The sequence below is a fragment of the Bombina bombina genome, chromosome 1 (genome assembly GCF_027579735.1).
Source record: "Bombina bombina isolate aBomBom1 chromosome 1, aBomBom1.pri, whole genome shotgun sequence".
In the NCBI taxonomy this organism is placed as follows: domain Eukaryota; kingdom Metazoa; phylum Chordata; class Amphibia; order Anura; family Bombinatoridae; genus Bombina; species Bombina bombina.
Window position 1 is genome coordinate 183566754 of NC_069499.1, and position 23279 is coordinate 183590032.

The window sequence follows — 23279 nt, forward strand, 5'->3', positions numbered from 1 at the left end:
ATCCTGACCAAGGCCTGACAAAACGATTGCACGTCTGGTACGTCCGCCAGACGTTTATGTAACAAAATGGACAAGGCAGATATTTGACCCTTTAGGGAACTTGCCGATAATCCCTTCCCCAAACCCTCTTGGAGAAAGGACAGAATTCTAGGAATCCTAACTCTACTCCAAGAGTATCCCTTGGATTCACACCAATATAGATATTTACACAATATTTTGTGGTATATCTTTCTAGTCACATGTTTACGAGCCTGAATCATGGTCTCAATGACCAATTCCGAAAATCCACGCTTGGAAAAAATTAAGCGTTCAATCTCCAAGTAGTCAGCCTAAGAGAAACTAGATTTGGATGGAGGAAGGGCCCTTGAAGTAGAAGGTCCTTCTTCAACGGAAGTCTCCAAGGTGGAAGAGATGACATGTCCACCAGGTCAACATACCAAATCCTGTGAGGCCACGCCGGTGCAATGAGGATCACCAACACCCTCTCCTGCTTGATTCGAGCAATGACCCGAGGTAGAAGAGCGGAGGAAATAGGTATGCAAGACTGAAATTCCAAGGTACCGCCAGGGTGTCTATCAGTACAGCCTGAGGGTCCCTTGATATTGACCCATACCTCGGAAGCTTGGCATTCTGCCGAGATGCCATGAGATCCAATTTCCGGCTGACCCCATTTGAGAATCAGGCTGGAAAACAATTCCGGATAGAGCTCCCACTCCCCCGGGTGAAAGGTCTGCCTGCTCAGGAAGTCTGCCTCCCAGTTGTCCCCTCCTGGGATGTGGATCGCAGGCAGACGGCAATTGTGGTTCTCCGCCCACTGAATTATCTTGGCTACCTCTGTCATGGCCAAGGAGCTCTGTGTTCCTCCCTGATGGTTGATGTAAGCCACTGAAGTTATGTTGTCCGACTGGAACCTGATGAACCGAGCCAAGACTAACTGAGGCCAGGCCAGAAGAGAATTGAAGATTGCTCTCAGTTCCATAATGTTTATGGGTAGAATTGACTCCTGCCGAGTCCAAGTTCCCTGAGCCTTTAGAGAGCCCCAGACTGCTCCCCATCCCAACAGGCTGGCATCCGTTGTCACAATCACCCAGGAGGGTCTGCAGAAGCAGGTTCCCTGGGAGAGATGATCCTGAGACAACCACCAAAGAAGTGAATCCTGATCCAGATGTAATCGCGGAGACAGGTCAGTATAATCTCTGTTCCACTGCTTGAGCATGCATAATTGCAGAGGTCTGAGGTGGAAACAGGCAAACGGAATGATGTCCATGGCAGCTATCATCAGACCGATTACCTTCATACATTGAGCCACTGATGGCCGAGGAGAGGACTGAAGCGCCAGACAAGAGTCGAAGATCTTTGATCTTCTGACCTCTGTCAGAAATATTTTCATCGATAGGGAATCTATTATAGTTCCCAACACCACTACCCTTGTAGCCGGAATTAAGGAACTCTTTCCCAGATTCACCTTCCATCTGTGAGAGCGCAGGAAGGATAACAACATCTGTGTGGGAGTTTGCTTGTTGAAAGGATGGCGTCTGAACCAGGATGTCATCCAGATAAGAAGCCACTGCAATGCCCCGCAACCGGAGCACCGCCAACAAGGATCCCAGGACTTTTGAAAAAATTCTGGGAGCTGTTGCAAGGCCGAATGGAAGAGCCACAAACTGGAAGTGTTTGTCTAAACAGGGGAACCTCAGAAACTTATGATGATTCCTGTGGATGGGAACGTGCAGGTATGCGTCCTTTAAATCTACTGTAGTCATGAATTGACCATCTTAAACCAATGGAAGAATGGAACGAAGAGTTTCCATTTTGAAGGACGGTACCCTGAGAAACAAGTTTAGACTCTTGAGATCTAGAATTGGTCTGAAAGTTCCCTCGTTTTTGGGAACCACGAATAGATTGGAGTAAAATCCCAGACCCTGCTCCTGCATTGGAACAGGAACTATCACTCCCAGGTCGGAAAATTCTTGAACACAGCGTAAGAACGCCTCTCTATCTGGTCTACAGATAATCTTGAGAGCAGAAACCTGCCCCTGGGAGGAAAAGTTTTGAATTCTACTTTGTATCCCTGAGACACGATGTCCACCATCCAGGGATCCTGAACATCCCGAACCAAAGCGTGAGCGAAGATGGAAAGTCTGCCCCCCACAAGATCCGGCCCCGGATCGGGGGCACACCCTTCATGCTGACTGAGTCATTAACGGGCTTCTTGGATTGCTTACTCTTGTTCCAGGATTGGTTGGACCTCCAGGCAGGCTTGGACTGTTCTCGTTTTGTAGAGGGAGAGGAAGGCTTACCCTTGAAATTTCGAAAGGAACGAAAATTACTCTGACGTCCTTTCTGCTTATTCCTCTTATACTGAGGGAGGAAATGACCCTTTCCTCCCGTAATTATCGGAAATAATTTCCGCCAAGCCTGCCCCAAATAATGTCTTACCCTTGAAGGGAATCGCCAAAAGCTTAGACTTATATGACACATCCGCAGACCAGGATTTTAACCATATGGCTCTGCGGGCCAGTACGGCAAACCCTGAATTTTTTTTCTCCTAGCTTAATCACCTGAAGGGAAGCGTCTGTAATAAAAAAAATTGTTAATTTAAGGGCCTTAATCCAATCCTGGATTTCTTCAAGAAGAGTGTGTGTCTGCATAGAATAAGACAACGCATCAAACCAGTATGCTGCTGCACTAGTGATGGTAGCAATACACACCGCAGGTTGCCATTGTAAACCCTGGTGAAGATGCCTGGACCGGTAGCGAGGAAGCTTGGCGTTCTGACGAGACGCCATGAGATCCAGTTCTGGTTTGCCCCATAGTTGAATCAACTGGGCAAATACCTCCGGATGGAGCTCCCGCTCCCCGGATGAAAAGTCTGCCGACTTTGGAAATCTGCCTCCCAGTTCTCTACTCCTGGGATATGGATAGCTGAGAGATGGCAAGAGTGAACCTCTGCCCATAGAATTATCTTTGAAACCTCCAACATCGCCAGAGGGCTCCTTGTAACCTCCTGATGGTTGATATAGTCTACAGTCGTGATGTTGTCCGACTGAAATCTGATGAACCTGACCGCAGCTAGCTGAGGCCAAGCCTGAAGAGCATTGAATATTGCTCTTAGTTCCAGAATGTTTATCGGAAGGAGCGCTTCCTCCTGAGTCCACGAACCCTGAGCCTTCAGGGAGTTCCAGACTGCGCCCCAGCCCAGAAGGCTGGCATCTGTCGTCACTATAGTCCATTCTGGCCTGCGGAAGCTCATTCCCCTGGACAGATGGACCCGAGATAGCCACAAGAGAAGAGAATCCCTGGTCTCTTGATCCAGATTTGTCAGAGGGGACAAATCTGTGTAATCCCCATTCCACTGATTGAGCATGCAAAGTTGCAGTGGTCTGAGATGTAGGCGGGCAAACGGAACTATGTCCATTGCCGCTACCATTAAGCCGATTACTTCCATACACTGAGCCACTGACGGCTGAGAAGTGGAATAAAGAGCACGGCAGGAAGTTAGAAGCTTTGACAACTTGACCTCTGTCAGAAAAATCTTCATTTCTACTGAATCTATCAGAGTTCCTAGGAAGGAAACTCTTGTGAGAGGGGAGAGAGAACTCTTTTCTTCGTTCACCTTCCACCCATGAAACCTCAGGTATGCCAGAACAATGTCCGTATGGGACTTGGTGATTTGAAAATTCGACGCCTGTATCAGAATGTCGTCTAGGTAAGGAGCCACCGCAATGCCTCGTGGCCTTAGAACCGCCAGTAGGGACCCTAGAACCTTCGTAAAGATTCTTCTTGGTGCCGTGGCTAACCCGAAGGGAAGAGCCACAAACTGGAAATGCCTGTCTAGGAAGGCAAACATGAGAAACCGATGATGATCTCTGTGTATCGGAATGTGGAGATAAGCATCCTTTAAGTCCACGGTAGTCATATATTGACCCTCCTGGATCATAGGTAGGATGGTTCGAATAGTCTCCATCTTGAAGGATGGGACCCTGAGAAATTTGTTTAGGATTTTGAGATCCAAGATTGGTCTGAAAGTTCCCTCTTTTTTGGGAACTATAAACAGATTTGAATAGAATCCTTGCCCCTGTTCCTCCCTTGGAACTTGGTGGATCACTCCCATAACCAGAAGGTCTTGAACGCAACGTAGGAATGCCTCTCTCTTTATCTGGTTTGCAGATAATTGTGAGAGATGAAATCTCCCTTTTGGAGATGAGGCTTTGAAATCCAGAAGATATCCCTGGGAAACAATCTCCAGAGCCCAGGGATCCTGGACGTCTCTTGCCCAAGCCTGGGCGAAGAGAGAAAGTCTGCCCCCAACTAGATCAGGACCCGGATCGGGGGCTACTCCTTCATGCTGTCTTAGAGGCAGCAGCAGGTTTTTTGGCCTGCTTTCCCTTGTTCCAAGCCTGGTTAGGTCTCCAGACTGGCTTGGACAGGGCAAAATTTCCTTCTTGTTTTGCAGTAGAGGAAGTTGAAGCTGCGCCACTCTTGAAGTTTGGAAAGGAACGAAAATTAGTCTGTTTGGTCCTTAATTTGTTGGACCTATCCTGGGGAAGGGCGTGGCCTTTTCCTCCAGTAATATCAGAAATGATCTCCTTCAGTCCAGGCCCGAATAGGGTCTGCCCTTTGAAGGGGATGTTGAGAAGCTTAGACTTTGAAGTAACATCAGCTGACCAGGATTTAAGCCATAGCGCCCTACGCGCCTGAATGGCAAAACCTGAATTCTTAGCCGTTAGCTTTGTTAAATGAAAAACGGCGTCAGAAATAAATGAATTGGCTAACTTAATAGCTTTAAGCCTGTCTAGGATATCATCCAACGGGGTCTCCACCTGTAGAGCCTCTTCAAGAGACTCGAACCAGAAAGCCACTGCAGCAGTGACTGGGGCAATGCATGTAAGAGGCTGGAGAATAAACCCTTGTTGTATAAAGATTTTCTTAAGGAAACCCTCTAATTTTGTATCCATTGGATCTAGGAAAGCACAATTGTCCTCGACGGGGATAGTTGTACGCATAGCTAGGGTAGAGACTGCTCCCTCCACCTTAGGGACCGTCTGCCATGAGTACCGTGTTGCGGCATCTATGGGAAACATCTTTTTTAAAAGCAGGAGGGGGAGAGAACGGTACACCTGGTCTATCCCATTCCTTTGTAATAATTTCTGAAAATCTCTTAGGGATTTGAAAAACATCAGTGTAAACAGGCACTGCAAAGTATTTGTCCATTTTACACAATTTCTCTGGGACTACAATGGTGTCACAGTCATCCAGAGTCGCTAAAACCTCCCTGAGCAACAAGCGGAGGTGTTCAAGCTTAAATTTAAATGCTGTCATTTCAGAGTCAGACTGAAGTAACGCCTTCCCTGAATCAGAAATGTCACCCACAGATAGAAGCTCTCCTGCTTCGGCTTCTGTACATTGTGAGGGTATATCAGACATAGCTACTAAAGCGTCCGAAAGCTCTGTATTTGTTCTAGCCCCAGAGCTGTCTCGCTTTCCTTGTAACCCTGGCAGTTTGGACAATACCTCTGTGAGGGTATGATTCATAACTGCCGCCATGTCTTGTAAGGTAAACGCATTGGACGCGCCAGATGTACTTGACGTCACTTGCGCGGGAGATATAGGTTCTGACACATTGGGAGAGCTAGGAGGTTTAACCTCCCTTTTGTCAGTCTGAGAAACCTCTGGTGATAAATCTTTAAAACCCATAATATGGTCTTTATAACTTATAGAAAGGTCAGTGCATTTGGTACACATTCTAAGAGGGGGTTCCACAATGGCTTCTAAACATAATGAACAAGGAGTTTCCTCTATGTCAGACATGTTTAACAGACTAGTAATGAGACCAGCAAGCTTGGATAACACTTTAATAAATGTGAAAAAGCAATAAAACAAAAACGGTACTGTGCCTTTAAGAGAAAAAAACTACCACATAAACTGCAAAACAGTGTTAAAAAGTAGTAAACTCTACAAAATTTTTACAGTGTGTATAAGAGACTAAAGCAGCATTGCACCCACTTGCAAATGGATGATTAACCCCTTAGGCCCCAAACCGGATTAGAAAAACGGTAAAACCATTAAAAAAAACAGTCAAACACACTGCCACAGCTCTGCTGTGGCTTCTACCTGCCCTTAAACACGATTTTTGCAGGAAAAAAAACCCTCTATAGTGGTCCTAGATGCCAGAGGACTCCTTTAGGGAAGCTGGATGTCTCAGTCTAAATATCAACTGTGCATAAAGTGCGTGAAAATAGGCCCCTCCCACCATGAACTCAATGTCAGAGGGCCTTAAAAAAGTACTCCTAGGAGTAATCTAACAAGCCATGTGGAAAACTAGTCCCCAAATAAAGATTTATCACCCTCAGAGAAAAAACTTTTTTTCTGTAAGTTATGCAAACATTTTTACACTAAGTAATATGAGAGTTAACATGAATATTACCCTTATCTTGTAAGCATGATCCCAATGGTTGTTAAATCACTATCAGGCTTACCTCAAATATACCAGGCACTGTCAGCATTTTCTAGACCTTATCTCTCTAGAAAAAAATATACTGAACATACCTCAAAGCAGGTGATCTGCAAACCGTCCCCCCAACTGAAGTTTTCTTTCCATACTCTTCAGTTATGTGTGAGAACAGCAATGGACCTTAGTTACAAACCGCTAAGATCATCAACCTCCAGGCAGATTCTTCTTCCAATTTCTGCCTGAGAGTAAAACAGTACAACGCCTGTACCGTTTAAAAATAAACTCTTGATTGAAGGTAAAAACTACACTAAGTCCCCACATATCTCTTGATACTTCCTTTCTTGTCGAGAGTTGCAAGAGAATGACTGGGGGTGGCAGTTAGGGGAGGAGCTATATAGACAGCTCTGCTGTGGGTGTCCTCTTGCAACTTCCTGTTGGGAAGGAGAATATTTCGCACAGTTCACCTGGGCGTAGGAGGAAGACTTATCTTTGGCAGCACTTAAGGGGGATGCGGCCGGACCCCTGGAGAATTGTGTAGGCACCTTATGCCGCTCAGTGCTGATACCAGTGGTGACCTCTGTTAAATTAAGATCCAAGGAAGACATAAGCCAAACTACAGCAAACCGCATCGCAGCTCTAGTCTATGACTCTGACTGTTATCTCACTCCTGAGTATAGACATCTTGGACACAACTCTTTACAGCACTGACTGGAAACATAGAAAGATACATACAAAGATATATTGCGGAAACAAATAAGCTCTCCAGTCATCCCATCTCAATGTGGCATAGGATAATGCTCCTCTAATAACGGATATGAAGTGGACAACAATTTAAGCTGTGTTACTAAACTTCTAATGTTTAGTTTAATTTCTATTGTATATTAATCTTGTAAAATTTAAATACCCCATCATTAATGTTTGTATTATACACTTTATACAAGTTCTAGTTTAATATATATTAGATAAGGGGCGGCACTCACTGGTCTAACAAAGTGACGTTTCGGGGACATTATATTAAAGTACACTTTGGAAAGACCAGTGAGTGCCGCCTCTTATTATATTCAACCGTTGGCACCCTGGCGTTTGCTGTTGTGGTGAGAGTGCTCTTTTTTAATATATATAAATCACCCTTTTGATAGAGCATAATAATTTTGGTTTCTCTTACGAGCGTAGCACCTGTATTCAATTTAGTTATTTGAGCAGCTCTAATGTTATGCCTTCCCACCAGTCCCAATTGCAATGCTGCCTAGACACAGCTCAAAGAGTAATTAATAAGATATCAGACCTATACTGGAGAAGCTTGTCCCCCGAATCAGTTATACTAGCAGATAGCACCAAGCTCTCAGAATTATTTAAAAACAGATTATTACCTTCAGCTACCTTTTTTCTTACCCCCTTGAACATAATGCCAAAATATTCTCTCTTTAATTAAGAAAAATAGTTAACATAGGTCCATGCAAAGACCGATATATTTTGACTTTAACTCTTATTGGCCCCGTAACTAGTAAAATTCTAGGTCAACCCTAAAGGTAAAGGGGAAATTAATATCATAGACCTCCAATAGACTAATTACTCACCCCACGCAACTGTTACAATACATTTCTGTCGCACATGGCAATTGATGGTAGAAGAAATCAACTACAGTGTAATCTTACTAATCTAATTCCCCCTCCCCACTATAGGGACAAGATATGGCATATCTATTGCATGGGTTTACATATTACTTGTATAGTTTATTACCTCAGTAGAAACCTAAATGTTTACTTATGATAAGTAATTATTAATTCACAAGTGCAATTAGCATGAATATTTGAATATTACTTGTACCTAATATGCCATCCTCGGTTTCACTGAAGACTATTGATCACATAATAGGTTATCAGCAACATTATATTACTGTATCTACTCTATAAGTGAGCTCCTATCCCTAACTTACTACTAATAGCCTATTAGAGTACAATGCATCACGCTCCCCAAAAGATCTTGTGAGTATATAGACACCTCAAAAACGTTAGCCTATGTCTTGCTTAGCTTTACTTCTATATAACAATGGCTTTGTGCAATAAGGCATGTCCTAAAACCATAATATCAAATTCATATATGAGAAGTCCCTCCCTCCCCTACCGCTCTGTGTCCTCAGACTCATAAGTATGGCCAGGTTCCATGGGGATCATATTTACCATTAGCGAATTTATAACCCTCACCTATAGTATATTAATACAAGCGGTGCTAACCCGCGTATACATCCCCCTGTACGAAAGATTTCAGCTAGTGGCTACCAGGAGAGTGCCGACATACACAACCAAATGGCCCACAAGTGGTCAGATGTAACCACCCACATGAAAATGCTATTTATATAAAAAAAAGTTCCTGTAGCCAATCATATTACAAAGTACACATTTTACTACCTTCTGTATGTATTCTGCTGTTAAATTGTATTCCTGAACTCTGAATCATGACTTTCAATTGCTTGTTGAAATTGGTGCACAACCTCAATAAAAGAAAATTTAAGAGAGAAAAAATAATATATATATATATAATCCCTTTATTAACCATTCCCCAGTTTTGCATAACCAACACAATCTCCCTTCTCTCCTGACTGGGGAGATTGAGAGCTCCTGCCCTTAAGCGCTCGTGTGCAATAGTAAGGCTGACAGAAGTAACCGGTGTACACCTGTGGATGATAAATTGAGCCCATAGAGTGTACTAAAATGTACACTACTTGAAAGAATATTAGAGCATTAGCAACATAAAATAGTATCTGTATAAAATAATTGATTTCTAAATATGCATTTCTAAATATGCACTTAAAGAGGGAGGTGAAAATTGCAATAAAAAAAACAGTTTAATTTTCAATACAGATATATAGTTAAAATGTTTTTGAGCAATTTCTAAATTCTCAGAAAGTGAAATCCACCTTGGTAACGACTTCATATATGTCCTTATTTGGCTTTACCAGATAACAACTGCAAAACAATTAACTTTATACTAACTTTATGCTAGTGACTAGTCTTGTTGTCTGTGGCCTAAATCACAGAGTTGCTCATCCAAATAAAGCAAATGATAGGTGGAGTTTGGCTATTGAAAAATGCTGCAGTAAAGAGGATATTAATTTGTTTTAAATATGTTAAGACATGGCTAATATTTGATTCTATAGGAACACAACAGAAATGTCTTGTAATTGCAAGGTATTTAGTGCCCCTTTAAACAGTTATAACACAAGCAACATTGAAATAATAAACAGATCTAACACAGAGCATCTTTTGGCAATTCTACGCCCCTTTAACACCTTATTTTGCTTTTGCGTTAAATAACAAACGCGATATAGAGATAGAGATGATAGAGATAGAGATGATAGAGATAGAGATGATAGAGATAGAGATGATAGAGATAGAGATGATAGAGATAGAGATGATAGAGATAGAGATAGAGATGATAGAGATAGAGATGATAGAGATAGAGATAGAGATGATAGAGATAGAGATGATAGAGATAGAGATAGAGATGATAGAGATAGAGATGATAGAGATAGAGATAGAGATGATAGAGATAGAGATGATAGAGATAGAGATAGAGATGATAGAGATAGAGATGATAGAGATAGAGATGATAGAGATAGAGATAGAGATGATAGAGATGATAGAGATGATAGAGATGATAGAGATAGAGATAGAGATAGAGATGATAGAGATAGAGATAGAGATGATAGAGATAGAGATGATAGAGATAGAGATGATAGAGATAGAGATGATAGAGATAGAGATGATAGAGATAGAGATGATAGAGATAGAGATGATAGAGATAGAGATGATAGAGATAGAGATGATAGAGATAGAGATGATAGAGATAGAGATAGAGATGATAGAGATGATAGAGATAGAGATGATAGAGATAGAGATAGAGATGATAGAGATAGAGATAGAGATGATAGAGATAGAGATAGAGATGATAGAGATGATAGAGATAGAGATAGAGATGATAGAGATAGAGATAGAGATGATAGAGATGATAGAGATAGAGGAGATAGAGATAGAGGAGATAGAGATAGAGATAGAGGAGATAGAGATAGAGATAGAGGAGATAGAGATAGAGGAGATAGAGATAGAGATAGAGGAGATAGAGATAGAGATAGAGGAGATAGAGATAGAGATAGAGGAGATAGAGATAGAGATAGAGGAGATAGAGATAGAGATAGAGGAGATAGAGATAGAGATAGAGGAGATAGAGATAGAGGAGATAGAGATAGAGATAGAGATAGAGGTAGAGGAGATAGAGATAGAGATAGAGATGATAGAGATAGAGATGATAGAGATAGAGATGATAGAGATAGAGATGATAGAGATAGAGATGATAGAGATAGAGATGATAGAGATAGAGATAGAGATAGAGATAGAGATAGAGATGATAGAGATAGAGATAGAGATGATAGAGATGATAGAGATAGAGATAGAGATGATAGAGATGATATAGAGATAGAGATGATAGAGATGATAGAGATAGAGATAGAGATGATAGAGATGATAGAGATAGAGATAGAGATGATAGAGATGATAGAGATGATAGAGATAGAGATGATAGAGATAGAGATAGAGATGATAGAGATGATAGAGATAGAGGAGATAGAGATAGAGATAGAGGAGATAGAGATAGAGATAGAGGAGATAGAGATAGAGATAGAGGAGATAGAGATAGAGATAGAGGAGATAGAGGAGATAGAGATAGAGATAGAGGAGATAGAGATAGAGGAGATAGAGATAGAGATAGAGATAGAGGAGATAGAGATAGAGATAGAGGAGATAGAGATAGAGATAGAGATGATAGAGATAGAGATGATAGAGATAGAGATGATAGAGATAGAGATGATAGAGATAGAGATGATAGAGATAGAGATGATAGAGATAGAGATGATAGAGATAGAGATAGAGATGATAGAGATGATAGAGATAGAGATAGAGATGATAGAGATGATAGAGATAGAGATAGAGATGATAGAGATAGAGATGATAGAGATAGAGATAGAGATGATAGAGATGATAGAGATAGAGATAGAGATGATAGAGATGATAGAGATAGAGATGATAGAGATGATAGAGATGATAGAGATGATAGAGATAGAGATAGAGAGATAGAGATAGAGATAGAGATGATAGAGATAGAGATAGAGATGATAGAGATGATAGAGATGATAGAGATGATAGAGATGATAGAGATGATAGAGATGATAGAGATGATAGAGATGATAGAGATGATAGAGATAGAGGAGATAGAGATAGAGGAGATAGAGATAGAGGAGATAGAGATAGAGGAGATAGAGGAGATAGAGATAGAGGAGATAGAGATAGAGATAGAGGAGATAGAGATAGAGATAGAGGAGATAGAGATAGAGATAGAGATAGAGATAGAGATAGAGGAGATAGAGATAGAGATAGAGATAGAGATAGAGATAGAGGAGATAGAGGAGATAGAGATAGAGGAGATAGAGATAGAGATAGAGGAGATAGAGATAGAGGAGATAGAGATAGAGATAGAGGAGATAGAGATAGAGGAGATAGAGATAGAGGAGATAGAGATAGAGGAGATAGAGATAGAGGAGATAGAGATAGAGGAGATAGAGATAGAGGAGATAGAGATAGATATAGATAGATATAGATAGATATAGATAGATATAGATATAGATATAGATATAGATATAGATATAGATAGATATATATATATAGATAGATATATATATATAAAATATATAACTATATAATATAATATAAACGTGTGGGAGTAAAAATATTTTTTAATAAGAATATTGAATTAAGCGTAAAAAGCTTACTAGATCATGTGGGTAGAATCGAACTGAGGTAGAACTTGAGACATGGGAATCTGTGTCACTGTAGAAATAGAATAAACGTATTAGTTACAAAACTGATTATTACAAAGACAACCTGCTTTACAGCTTTACAAGAAAAACAAAAAATTACAGTCAAATCTAAGTAGCTGTTTAAAGGAACATTACAGAAGTCCAACTTTGTAAAATATATTCTGGATGCAATTCTTGCACTGAAGTCGCAAATAGCCATTTTCAATCCTCTGTTCAATAACCAAATTAAATAAAGTAAATTAAATATTGTAAAGCAGTCTTCTCAAAAAGCAAACTTTTCTCTCGAGTAGAAAGTAACTGAAGTGGAATGCGCACTTAAATGGTTATTGTAATGTAAAATGTCATATCCCTTGTGGTCCCAATTACTGGTTAAACCAGCTGGAGTATTAGATACATGGGAAAACAAAATGTATGCTTGCCTGATAAATGTCTTTCTTTCCGGATATGGAGAGTCCACAACGTCATTCAATTACTAGTGGGAATATCACTCCTGGCCAGCAGGAGGAGGCAAAGAGCACCACAGCAAAGCTGTTAAGTGTCACTCCCCTACACATAATCCCCAGTCATTCAACCGAAGGGAAATGGAAAAGCAATAACAAAAGGTGTAGAGGTGCATGAGGTTTAGTAAAAAATAACTGTATTAATCAAGGGTGGGGTCGTGGACTCTCCATATCCGAAAGAAATTTATCAGGTAAGCATAAATTTTGTTTCCTAAGATACGGAGAGTCCACAACGTTATTCAATTTCTAGTGGGAACCAATACCCAAGCTAGAGGACACAGAAAGAACAGGGAGGGAGAACAAGACAGGCAGACCTAAACAGAAGGCACCACCGCTTGAAGAACCTTTCTCCCAAAAGAGGCCTCAGCCGAGGCAAAAGTATCAAATTTGGAAAATGTGGAAAAAGTATGCTGAGAGGACCAAGTTGCAGCCTTGCAAATCTGTTCCACAGAAGCTTCATTTTTGAAAGCCCAAGAAGAGGTGACAGCCCAAGTGGAATGAGCTGTAATTCTCTCAGGAGGCTGCTGTCCAGCAGTCTCATAAGCAAAATGAATTATACTTCAACCAGAGGGAAAGAAAAGTAGCAGTAGCCTTTTGACCCTTACGCTTTCCTGAGAAACAAACAAACAAACAGGGCAGAAGACTGGCGAAAACCCTTAGTCGCCTGTAGGTAGAATTTTAGAGCACACCCAACAACCAAGTTGTGCAATAGACGTTCTTTATGAGAAGGATTGTGACAGAGAGAGGGAACAACTATTTCCTGATTAATATTTCTATCCGAAACCACTTTAGGAAGAAACCCCAATTTAGTACGAAGAACCGCCCTATCCGCATAAAAGATAAGGTAGGGTGAATCACACTGCAAATCCGAGAGTTTCAAAACTCTCCAAGCAGAAGAGATAGCAACTTAATATCTATGGAATGCATTGGATCAAACAGGGCCTGCTGCTAAACTTTAAGAACAAGACTAAGGCTCCAAGGAGGAGCAACAGTTTTAAACACAGGTCAGATGCTTGTGTAACAAAATAGATAAAACAGAAATCTGACCTTAAAGAGCACTGACTGACAACCCTTTACTCCAGACGTTCCTGGAGAAAAAACTAAATTCTAGGAATTCTGACCCTACTCCAAAAATAGCCCTTAGATTCACACCAATAAAGGTATTTATGCCATACCTTATGTTAAATTTTTTAGAGTAACAGGCTTGAGAGCCAGGATCATGGTCTCAATGACCAACTCAAAAAATCCATGCTTAGACAGAACTAAGCTCAGGAAATCCGCTTCCCAGATGTCCACTCCAGGAATGTGGATGGCAGATAGGCAACAATTGTGCGCTTCCGCCCACTAAATAATCTGTGCCACCTCCTTCATGGCTAAGGAACTCTGAGTTGATGTAAGCCACTAAGGTGATGTTGTCCGACTGAAAACTGATAAACCGGGCAATTGATGCCCATTAGAGCATTGTACATCTGAATTCCAAGATGTTTATGGGAAGAGCAGACTCCTCCCGAGTCCACAGTTCCTGCGCCTTTAAAGAGTCCCAGACTGCTCCACAGCCTAGCAGGCTGGGGTCCGTGGTCACAATCACCCAGAAAGGTCTCAAGAAGTATGTGCCCTGAGACAGATGGTCCCGAGAAAGCCACCACGGGAGAGAGTCTCGTCAACTGGTCTAGATCTATCCTCTGAGACAGATCCGAATGTTCTCCATTCCATTGCCTGAGCAAGCAAAATTGCAGAGCTCTCAAAAGGAATCAAGTAAAGGGAATGATGCCCATGGAAGCGACCAGACCAATTACCTCCGTACATTGAGCCACTGATGGCCGAATAGTAGACTGTAGAGAGAGGCAAGAGGAGAGAATTCTGGATTTTCTGACCAGCGTCAGAAAATTTTTCAGAGATAGGGAATCTATTATGGCCCCACGAAAACTACCATTGTAGCTGGAACAAGGGAACTCTTGCCCAGATTCCCTTTCTATCTGTGGGAAGGTAGTAAAGACAGAGTTTGCTTGTTGAAAAGATGACGCCTGAACCAATGTCATCCAGATAGGTCGCCACTGCAATTCTCCGAGACCTGATCACTGCCACAAAAGCCCCCAGAACCTTTGAGAAAATTCTGGGAGCTGTGGCAAGGCCAAACAGAAGAGCCACAAACTGAAGGTGTTTGTCTAGAAAGGCGAATCTCAGGAATTTGTAATGATCCCTGTGGATAGGAACATGAAGATACGCGTCCTATGGTCGTCATGAACTGACCCTCTTGAACCAAAGGAAGTATGGAACGGATAGTTTCCATTTTGAAGGACGGTACCCTGAGAAACTTGAAGCACTTTAGGTTTAAAATGGGTCAAAAGTTCCCTTTTTTGGGGGCACCACAAACAGATTTGAATAGAATCCTAGACCCTGTTCCCTTACTGGAACAATCACTCCCAGGGAGGAAAGGTCCTGAACGCAGTTCAAGAATGCCTCTCTCTCTCTGCAGATACTGTTGAGAGGTGGAATCTGCCCCTGGGAGGGAAAGTTTTGAATTCTATTTTGTAACCCTGAGATACTATGTCCACAGCCCAAGGATCTGGGACATCTCGTCTTCACGCTTGACAAAATAGGGAACGTCTGCCCCCCACTTGATCCGATCCCGGACCGGGGTCGACCCTTCATGCTGACTTAGACTCAGCTGAGGGTTTCTTTGATTGATTCACCTTATTCCAAGACTGATTAGGCTTCCAAGAAGATTTAGACTGCTCTTGCTTGGAAGCGGGAGAGGAAGACACTTGACCTTTGAAGTTATGAAAGGAACAAAAATTACTTTGATGTCCTTTGAGTCTGTTCTTCTTGTCTTGCGGTAGAAAAGACCCCTTTCCACCCGTAATATCAGAAATTATTTCTGCCAGACCAGGACCGAACAAGGTCTTCACCTTGTAAGGAAGCACCAGAAGCTTGGACTTAGAGGTAACATCAGCTGAACAAGATTTTAGCCACAATGCCCTGCGGGCTAGGACATTGAAGCCCGACATCTTGGCTCCCAGTCTAATAACTTGCATGTTAGCATCAGAAATAAAGAAATTGGCTAGTTTGAGAGCCTTAATCCTATCTTGGATCTCCTCCAACGGAGTCTACTAAAATGGATTCAGAAAAGGCGTTGCACCAATAAGATGCCGCACTTGCTACTGTGGCAATACAAACTGCAGGTTGCCATTGAAGCGTACCCGACAAAGGATTAATTTCTTCAGACACCAAACTTCACCTCCTCCATTGACAGAGGCAAAGAGAATGACTGGGGATTATGGGTAGGGAAGTGACACTTAACAGCTGTGCTGTGGTGCTCTTTGCCTTCTCCTGCTGGCCAGGAGTGATATAGTTCCCATGGGAATAGGGCCCTCAATCCCTCCTGTATGTGTTTCTAAATTTTGTCCTGTATTGTTTTATTTAAATGAATTGTATCCATGGACAGCACTGCGGAATATGTTGGCGCTTCATAAATAAAGTATAATAATAATAGTAATTGAATGACATTGTGGACTCTCCATATCCTAGGAAAGAAATAGGTATTTTAGGTTATTTTTGTATTTGAAATAGAAGATAAAACGATAACCTATTGTTCTTGAAAACATACCCATATAAATGGGATGAGCCTGCAGAAATAGAAAAACCTGCTCAGGTTATCTCTTTATACACAAATGCCAATAGTTAAGATTGAAATGCTAATTATGGTTGGAGCAGTTCAATGAACTAAACCAGCTATTTAACATACAAAAATCTCTCTTCCACCCTCAATAGGAGGTTGATCATTGCGGTTTACTCTGCTTTTCTAAAAGAGAACACCGCTGTATTCATATTTTCAGTATAGGTGGCAGTTTCAACAGGCAAAAAAGACAAAATAAAAGGTAAAAGAAGCTGTTTGTAAATAATTAATTACACTCCAGCAGCTAAAATGGATTATCTCTTCAATCTTTTACTGTCTTCTACTCCAGTCAACCTCATCACACTTTTACCTTTCACTCTATGCTCAGTTTCTCCCACAGTCCCCTATTCCCTTTGTGTGTTCACTTTAACCTTTAACCTGTTTTTCGCTATCTCAATTTTCTTATTTCTTGTCTCTTTTCACTATCATCTCTCTCCTTTCTCTCTACCCTATTTTCTCTCTCCTTTTAATCTCCCCTCTTTCCTGTCTGCTTCCTCTCACTCCCCTCTTCCTTTCTCAGATGTCCCTCACCTCTTTCCTGACTTTGTCCTTTCTATTCACTGTCACCTTTCTCTTTTGCCCTTGCCTATTTTCTCTCCTCTTTCTAGAATGTGGTCTCATACTACTCTTCATTTTATGGGGGTAAACAGGGACTATAAAAAAGTGTCCCCTCCATCTCACCCTCAATATTATCTGCAGATTTATAATTATTTACCAGGTTCCCTTAAAAACCGCCATCATTCTAAACTAAATGATAACCTTTAATTAGCAAACTTAAGTTTAACAGAGAAGGCAGCTGCTATCTTCTCTGTGTATTGCCTGCCTAGCTGGCAAAACAATATACCGACAGGGGGGTGGGTTTCAATAATACTAAAAACTGTGCATTGCATATTGTTAGTCTGTCCTTAAGTTGAACATGCTACAAACTATTTGCATACAGATCTATTGATTTGCAGCATTTAAAAGAAATACAAGATACATTTCCATCAGGATAGTGAGAGTCCACAAGATCACTACATTTGGGCTATACGTCCGTATTCTCTAGGAAAAGGCAACACACTGCTAAATTCTAGATATTTACTTACATTATTCACAGTACTCTCTTAATCCTTTCAGTTATACATATGGCTAAGTAAATAACAAAATCTAGAAATATAGGAAAGGTCCAAAGCTGGAAAAAAGTATAAAACAAGTCCTTCCACCAGCTGTATTAAAACCGCAAGCTCTATAGAATCTTACAATCTTGAGATAAATTATCAGGTAAACGTATATTTTGTTTTCTGTTTAAGGATGCTGAGACTCCACAATATGATTGCATTGTTGATCAAATACTCAAGCAGTTAGTTGCATGAGGTCACCATTGGATATGGCAGGACAAATACAGGTAGGCAGGCTCAACAGATCAGTGTTTTACTGTCAAAAGCTTCTTCAGCATAGGCAAAGATGCCAAAACGATAGAACTTGAAGAAAGTAGCTGTTTTGCAAATCTGTTCCAAAGAAGCATCATTCTTAAAAGGGAATGTTAACACCTTGATATTTGTATATAAAATGTTTATTTATACATAGTGAACTACTTTGCAATATATCATTATTTCTTTTGTCCCCTTTTCTAATACTCAGCCATGAGAAGTCAGCAGGGTGCATTTCAAGTTACAACTCTACTAGATATATGTTGCAAATTGGATTTAATGGTTAACTACAAACAGATGCATGTTATACTAACTTTATGATCGTGGCCAGCCTGGTAGTCTGCTGACTAAAGCCCAGATTGGCTGCTCCAAATAATGCAAATGGTGGGTAGTTTAGCCAGTGAAAACTTATTGCAGAAAAAAGGATGTTAATTTGTTTTAAAAATGTTTAGACTTGGCCGATATGTTATTCTATAGCAACAGAAAGGAAATGTCTTCTAATTAAAAGGTGTTTACTGTCCCTTTAAAAGGCCCAAGAAGTAGCCAATACCCTCATACAATGAGCAGTAATACATATTGTAGGTTTAGTTCCCATTTTGCTAAAGGACTTGTGATGTCCCACTGGTAAAAGATTTTCATTTCCCGGCTTAGCACACTTAGGAGGCATATGGGTCTATTGATCGTTTAGAAAACCCCTATTGATAACATAAGAGACCTTCAATCTGATTAGGGGTGTCCTATGAAATGGGGTGGAGCAAAGCTCTAGATTGTAGGGGTGTTTTGCCTCCTCCTTGTACAAAGGGAAAGCATATCCCACATGTGGTGATCTTGTTGACTTACTATCCTTTGGTGGGGGAAAAAAGAATAGACAACAGATTTTGCTTTTTGGCTTCTCTGGGGAGTGTGGAAAAAAATGTGTATTTTTTTTTAAACACAAAACCAAGAATTGTTTGACCTTTTAAAACAAGTTGTACACTACAGAATAAGATAACATAATTTATGTAAGAACTTACCTGATAAATTCATTTCTTTCATATTAGCAAGAGTCCATGAGCTAGTGACGTATGGGATATACATTCCTACCAGGAGGGGCAAAGTTTCCCAAACCTCAAAATGCCTATAAATACACCCCTCACCACACCCACAATTCAGTTTAACGAATAGCCAAGAAGTGGGGTGATAAGAAAGGAGCGAAAGCATCAAACAACGAATTGGAATAATTGTGCTTTACACAAAAAAATCATAACCACCACGAAAAGGGTGGGCCTCATGGACTCTTGCCAATATGAAAGAAATGAATTTATCAGGTAAGTTCTTACATAAATTATGTTTTCTTTCATGTAATTAGTCCATGAGCTAGTGACGTATGGGATAGCAGATACCCAAGATGTGGAACTTCCACGCAAGAGTCACTAGAGAGGGAGGGATAAGATAAAGACAGCCAATTCCGCTGAAAAAATAATCCACAACTCAAATCAAAAATCTTTAATCACATAATGAAAAAAAATGAAATTATAAGCAGAAGAATCAAACTGAAACAGCTGCCTGAAGTACTTTTCTACCAAAAACTGCTTCTGAAGAAGAAAACACATCAAAATGGTAGAATTTAGTAAAAGTATGCAAAGAAGACCAAGTTGCTGCTTTGCAAACCTGATCAACAGAAGCTTCATTCCTAAAAGCCCAGGAAGTAGAAACTGACCTAGTAGAATGAGCCATAATCCTTTGAGGCGGGGTTTTACCCGACTCCACATAAGCATGATGAATTAAAGACTTTAACCAAGACGCCAAAGAAATGGCAGAAGCCTTCTGACCTTTCCTAGAACCAGAAAACATAATAAATAGACTATAAGTCTTTCTGAAATCTTTAGTAGCTTCAACATAATATTTCAAAGCTCTTACTACATCCAAAGAATATAAAGATCTCTACAGAGAATTCTTAGGATTAGGACATAAAGAAGGGACAACAATTTCTCTACTAATGTTGTTAGAATTCACAACTTAGGTAAAAAATTAAATGAAATCCGCAACACCGCCTTATCCTGATGAAAAATCAGAAAAGAAGATTCACAAGAAAGAGCAGATAACTCAGAAACTCTTCTAGCAGAAGAGATGGCCAAAAGGAACAAAACTTTCCAAGAAAGTAATTTAATATCCAGAGAATGCATAGGTTCAAACGGAGGAGCCTGTAAAGCCCTCAGAACCATATTAAGACTCCAAGGAGGAGAAATTGACTTAATGACAGGCTTAATACAAATCAAAGCCTGTACAAAACAATGAATATCAGGATGATTAGCAATCTTTCTGTGAAAAAGAACAGAAAGAGCAGAGATTTGTCCTTTCAAGGAACTTGCAGACAAACCTTTTTCCAAACCATCCTGAAGAAACTGTAAAATTCTAGGAATTCTAAAAGAATGCCAAGAGAATTTATGAGAAGAACACCAAGAAATGTAAGACTTCCAAACTTGGTAATAAATCTTTCTAAATACAGATTTACGAGCCTGTAACATAGTATTAATCACTGAATCAGAAAAAATGGGCATTGAGAAAGAAGGTCTGGCCTTAACGGAAGTGTCCAAGGTTGGCAACTGGCCTTCCGAACGAGATCCGCATACCAAAACCTGTGTGGCCATGCTGGAGCCACCAGCAGTACTAACGAACGCTCCATTAGAATTTTGGAAATCACTCTTGGAAGAAGAACTAGAGGGGGAAAGATATAGGCAGGTTGAAAATTCCAAGGAAGTGACAACGCGTCCACTGCTTCCGCCTGAGGATCCCTGGTTCTGGACAGATACCTGGGAAGTTTCTTGTTTAGATGAGAAGCCATCAGATCTATTTCTGGAAGTCCCCAGATTTGAACAATCTGAAGAAATACCTCTGGGTGAAGAGACCATTCGCCCGTATGTAACGTCTGGCGACTGAGATAATCCGCTTCCCAATTGTTTATACCTGGGATGTGAACCGCAAAAATTAGACAGGAGCTGGATTTCGCCCATACAAGTATCCGAGATACCTCTTTCATAGCCTGAGGACTGCGAATCCCACCTTGATGATTGACATACGCCACGGTTGTGACATTGTCTGTCTAAAAACAAATAAACGATTTTCTCTTCAGAAGAGGCCAGAACTGAAGAGCTCTGAAAATCGCACGGAGTTCCAAAATGTTGATTGGTAATATCGCCTCCTGAGATTCCCAAACCACCTGCGCTGTCAGAGATCCCCATACAGCTCTCCAACCTGAAAGACACGCATCTGTTGAGATCACAGTCCAGGTTGGACGAACAAAAGAGGCCCCTTGAATTAAACGATGGTGATCCAACCACCAAGCCAGAGAAGAACGAACATTGGGATTTAAGGATATTAATTGTGATATCCTTGTATAATCCCTACATCATTGGTTTAGCATACAAAGCTGGAGAGGTCTCATGTGAAAACGAGCAAAAGGGATCGTGTCCGATGCAGCAGTCATGAGACCTAGAATTTCCATGCACAAAGCTACCGAAGGGAATGATTGAGACTGAAGGTTTCGACAAGCTGAAACTAATTTCAGACGTCTCTTTTCTGTTTGAGACAAAGTGATGGACACTGAATCTATTTGGAAACCCAAAAAGGTTACCCTTGTCTGAGGAATCAAGGAACTCTTTGGTAAATTGATCCTCCAACCATGTCTTTGAAGAAACAACGCAAGTTGATTCGTATGAGATTCTGCAGAATGTAAAGACTGAGCAAGTACCAAGATATCGTCCAAATAAGGAAATACCGCAATACCCTGTTCTCTGATTACAGAGAGAAGGGCACTGAGAACCTTTGAAAAGATCCTTGGAGCTGTTGCTAGGCCAAACGGAAGAGCAACAAACTGGTAATGCTTGTCTAGAAAAGAGAATCTCAGGAACTGATAGTGATCTGGATTAATTGGAATATGAAGATATGCATCCTGTAAGTCTATTGTAGACATATAATGCTCTTGCTGAACAAAAGGCAGAATAGTCCTTATAGTCACCATTTTGAATGTTGGTATCCTTACATAACGATTCAATAGTTTTAGATCCAGAACTGGTCGGAGAGAATTCTCTTTCTTCGGTACAATGAACAGATTTGAATAAAACCCCAGGCCCCGTTCCAGATCTGGAACTGGCACAATTACCCCAGCTGACTCCAGGTCTGAAACACATTTCAGAAAAGCCTGAGCTTTTACTGGGTTTACTGGAATGCGTGAGAGAAAGAATCTTCTCACAGGCGGTCTTTATCTTGAAACCTATTCTGTACCCTTGAGAAACAATGTTCTGAATCCAATGATTTTGAATCGAACTGATCCAAACATCTTTGAAAAATCTTAACCTGCCCCCTACCATCTGTGCTGGAATGAGGGTCGCACCTTCATGCGGACTTGGGAGCTGGTTTTGATTTCCTAAAAGGTTTGGATTTATTCCAGACTGGAGAAGGTTTCCAAACGGAAACCGTTCCTTTAGGGGAAGGGTCAGGCTTCTGTTCCTTATTCTGATGAAAGGAACGAAAACTATTAGCAGCCCTATATTTACTCTTAGATTTTTTATCCTGAGGCAAAAAAGCTCCCTTCCCCCCAGTAACAGTTGAAATTATAGAATCCAACTGAGAACCAAATAATTACCTTGGAAAGAAAGAGAAAGAAATCTTGACTTAGAAGTCATATCTGCATTCCAGGATTTAAAGTGAAGGTAAAGTTTTACAAATATGTATACTCTAATAAGTTACTCATAGTCTAAATAACTTAGTCGCTAACTAATTTTCCCCAAAGGATTATATAAATATATAATAAATAAATTTTATTTTTCCCTACCGTTTGGTCCCTGACTCCTCCCAACAGCCATTTCCTTGTTTTACTGTGTCGATGGCATAGAGAACCAACAATGCGCATTCACGAGTATCCCTCGCACTGCGCATGCGCATATGTGTTAACACATTCACAAATCCCCAGCCACTTGTCTCTAAATTCCCCGGGCTTATAATTGTTAGCCGCTTTCCCCTTAGCTCACTGCGGCTCCTACTTTTATTTTTAATTCACTTGTTGCCTCTCCGTGCCCTCGGCATAGTGCTGAGCAGCTGTCAGCGTGTATTTCTGAGGTCAGCTCAGAGGCTCTGCAACCGCACAGACTTCTGGGGCATGAAGTCCAAAAGATGAGCAACGCATGCGCATACCTGTAAGGAAAGTGGGTGCAGTAATTGCTCATATGACACTTGCTTAAACTTGTGTTGCCTTTAAGAGAGTGTGAGCATAAGACACTTGCACTAACTGGTGTGACTTTGCCTTTAAGAGAGTGTGCCTTTAACAGAGTAAAAGACATTAATTAACTTCAAGTAGATGACACTGAATTTTGCTAAGTCATGCTACAAGTGG

General features: G+C 40.9%; 1 protein-coding gene across 1 annotated transcript in view; it reads right to left on the bottom strand.

The window, feature by feature from the left end:
• PCNX1 (pecanex 1) overlaps window positions 1-23279 on the bottom strand; it is a gene marked incomplete in the record, with an annotated part of 752914 nt that overhangs the window by 485408 nt on the left and 244227 nt on the right. Inside the window, 1 exon segment of the mRNA XM_053711389.1 lies at window positions 12276-12333. Within this exon segment, the coding sequence (XP_053567364.1) occupies window positions 12276-12333 (58 nt within the window).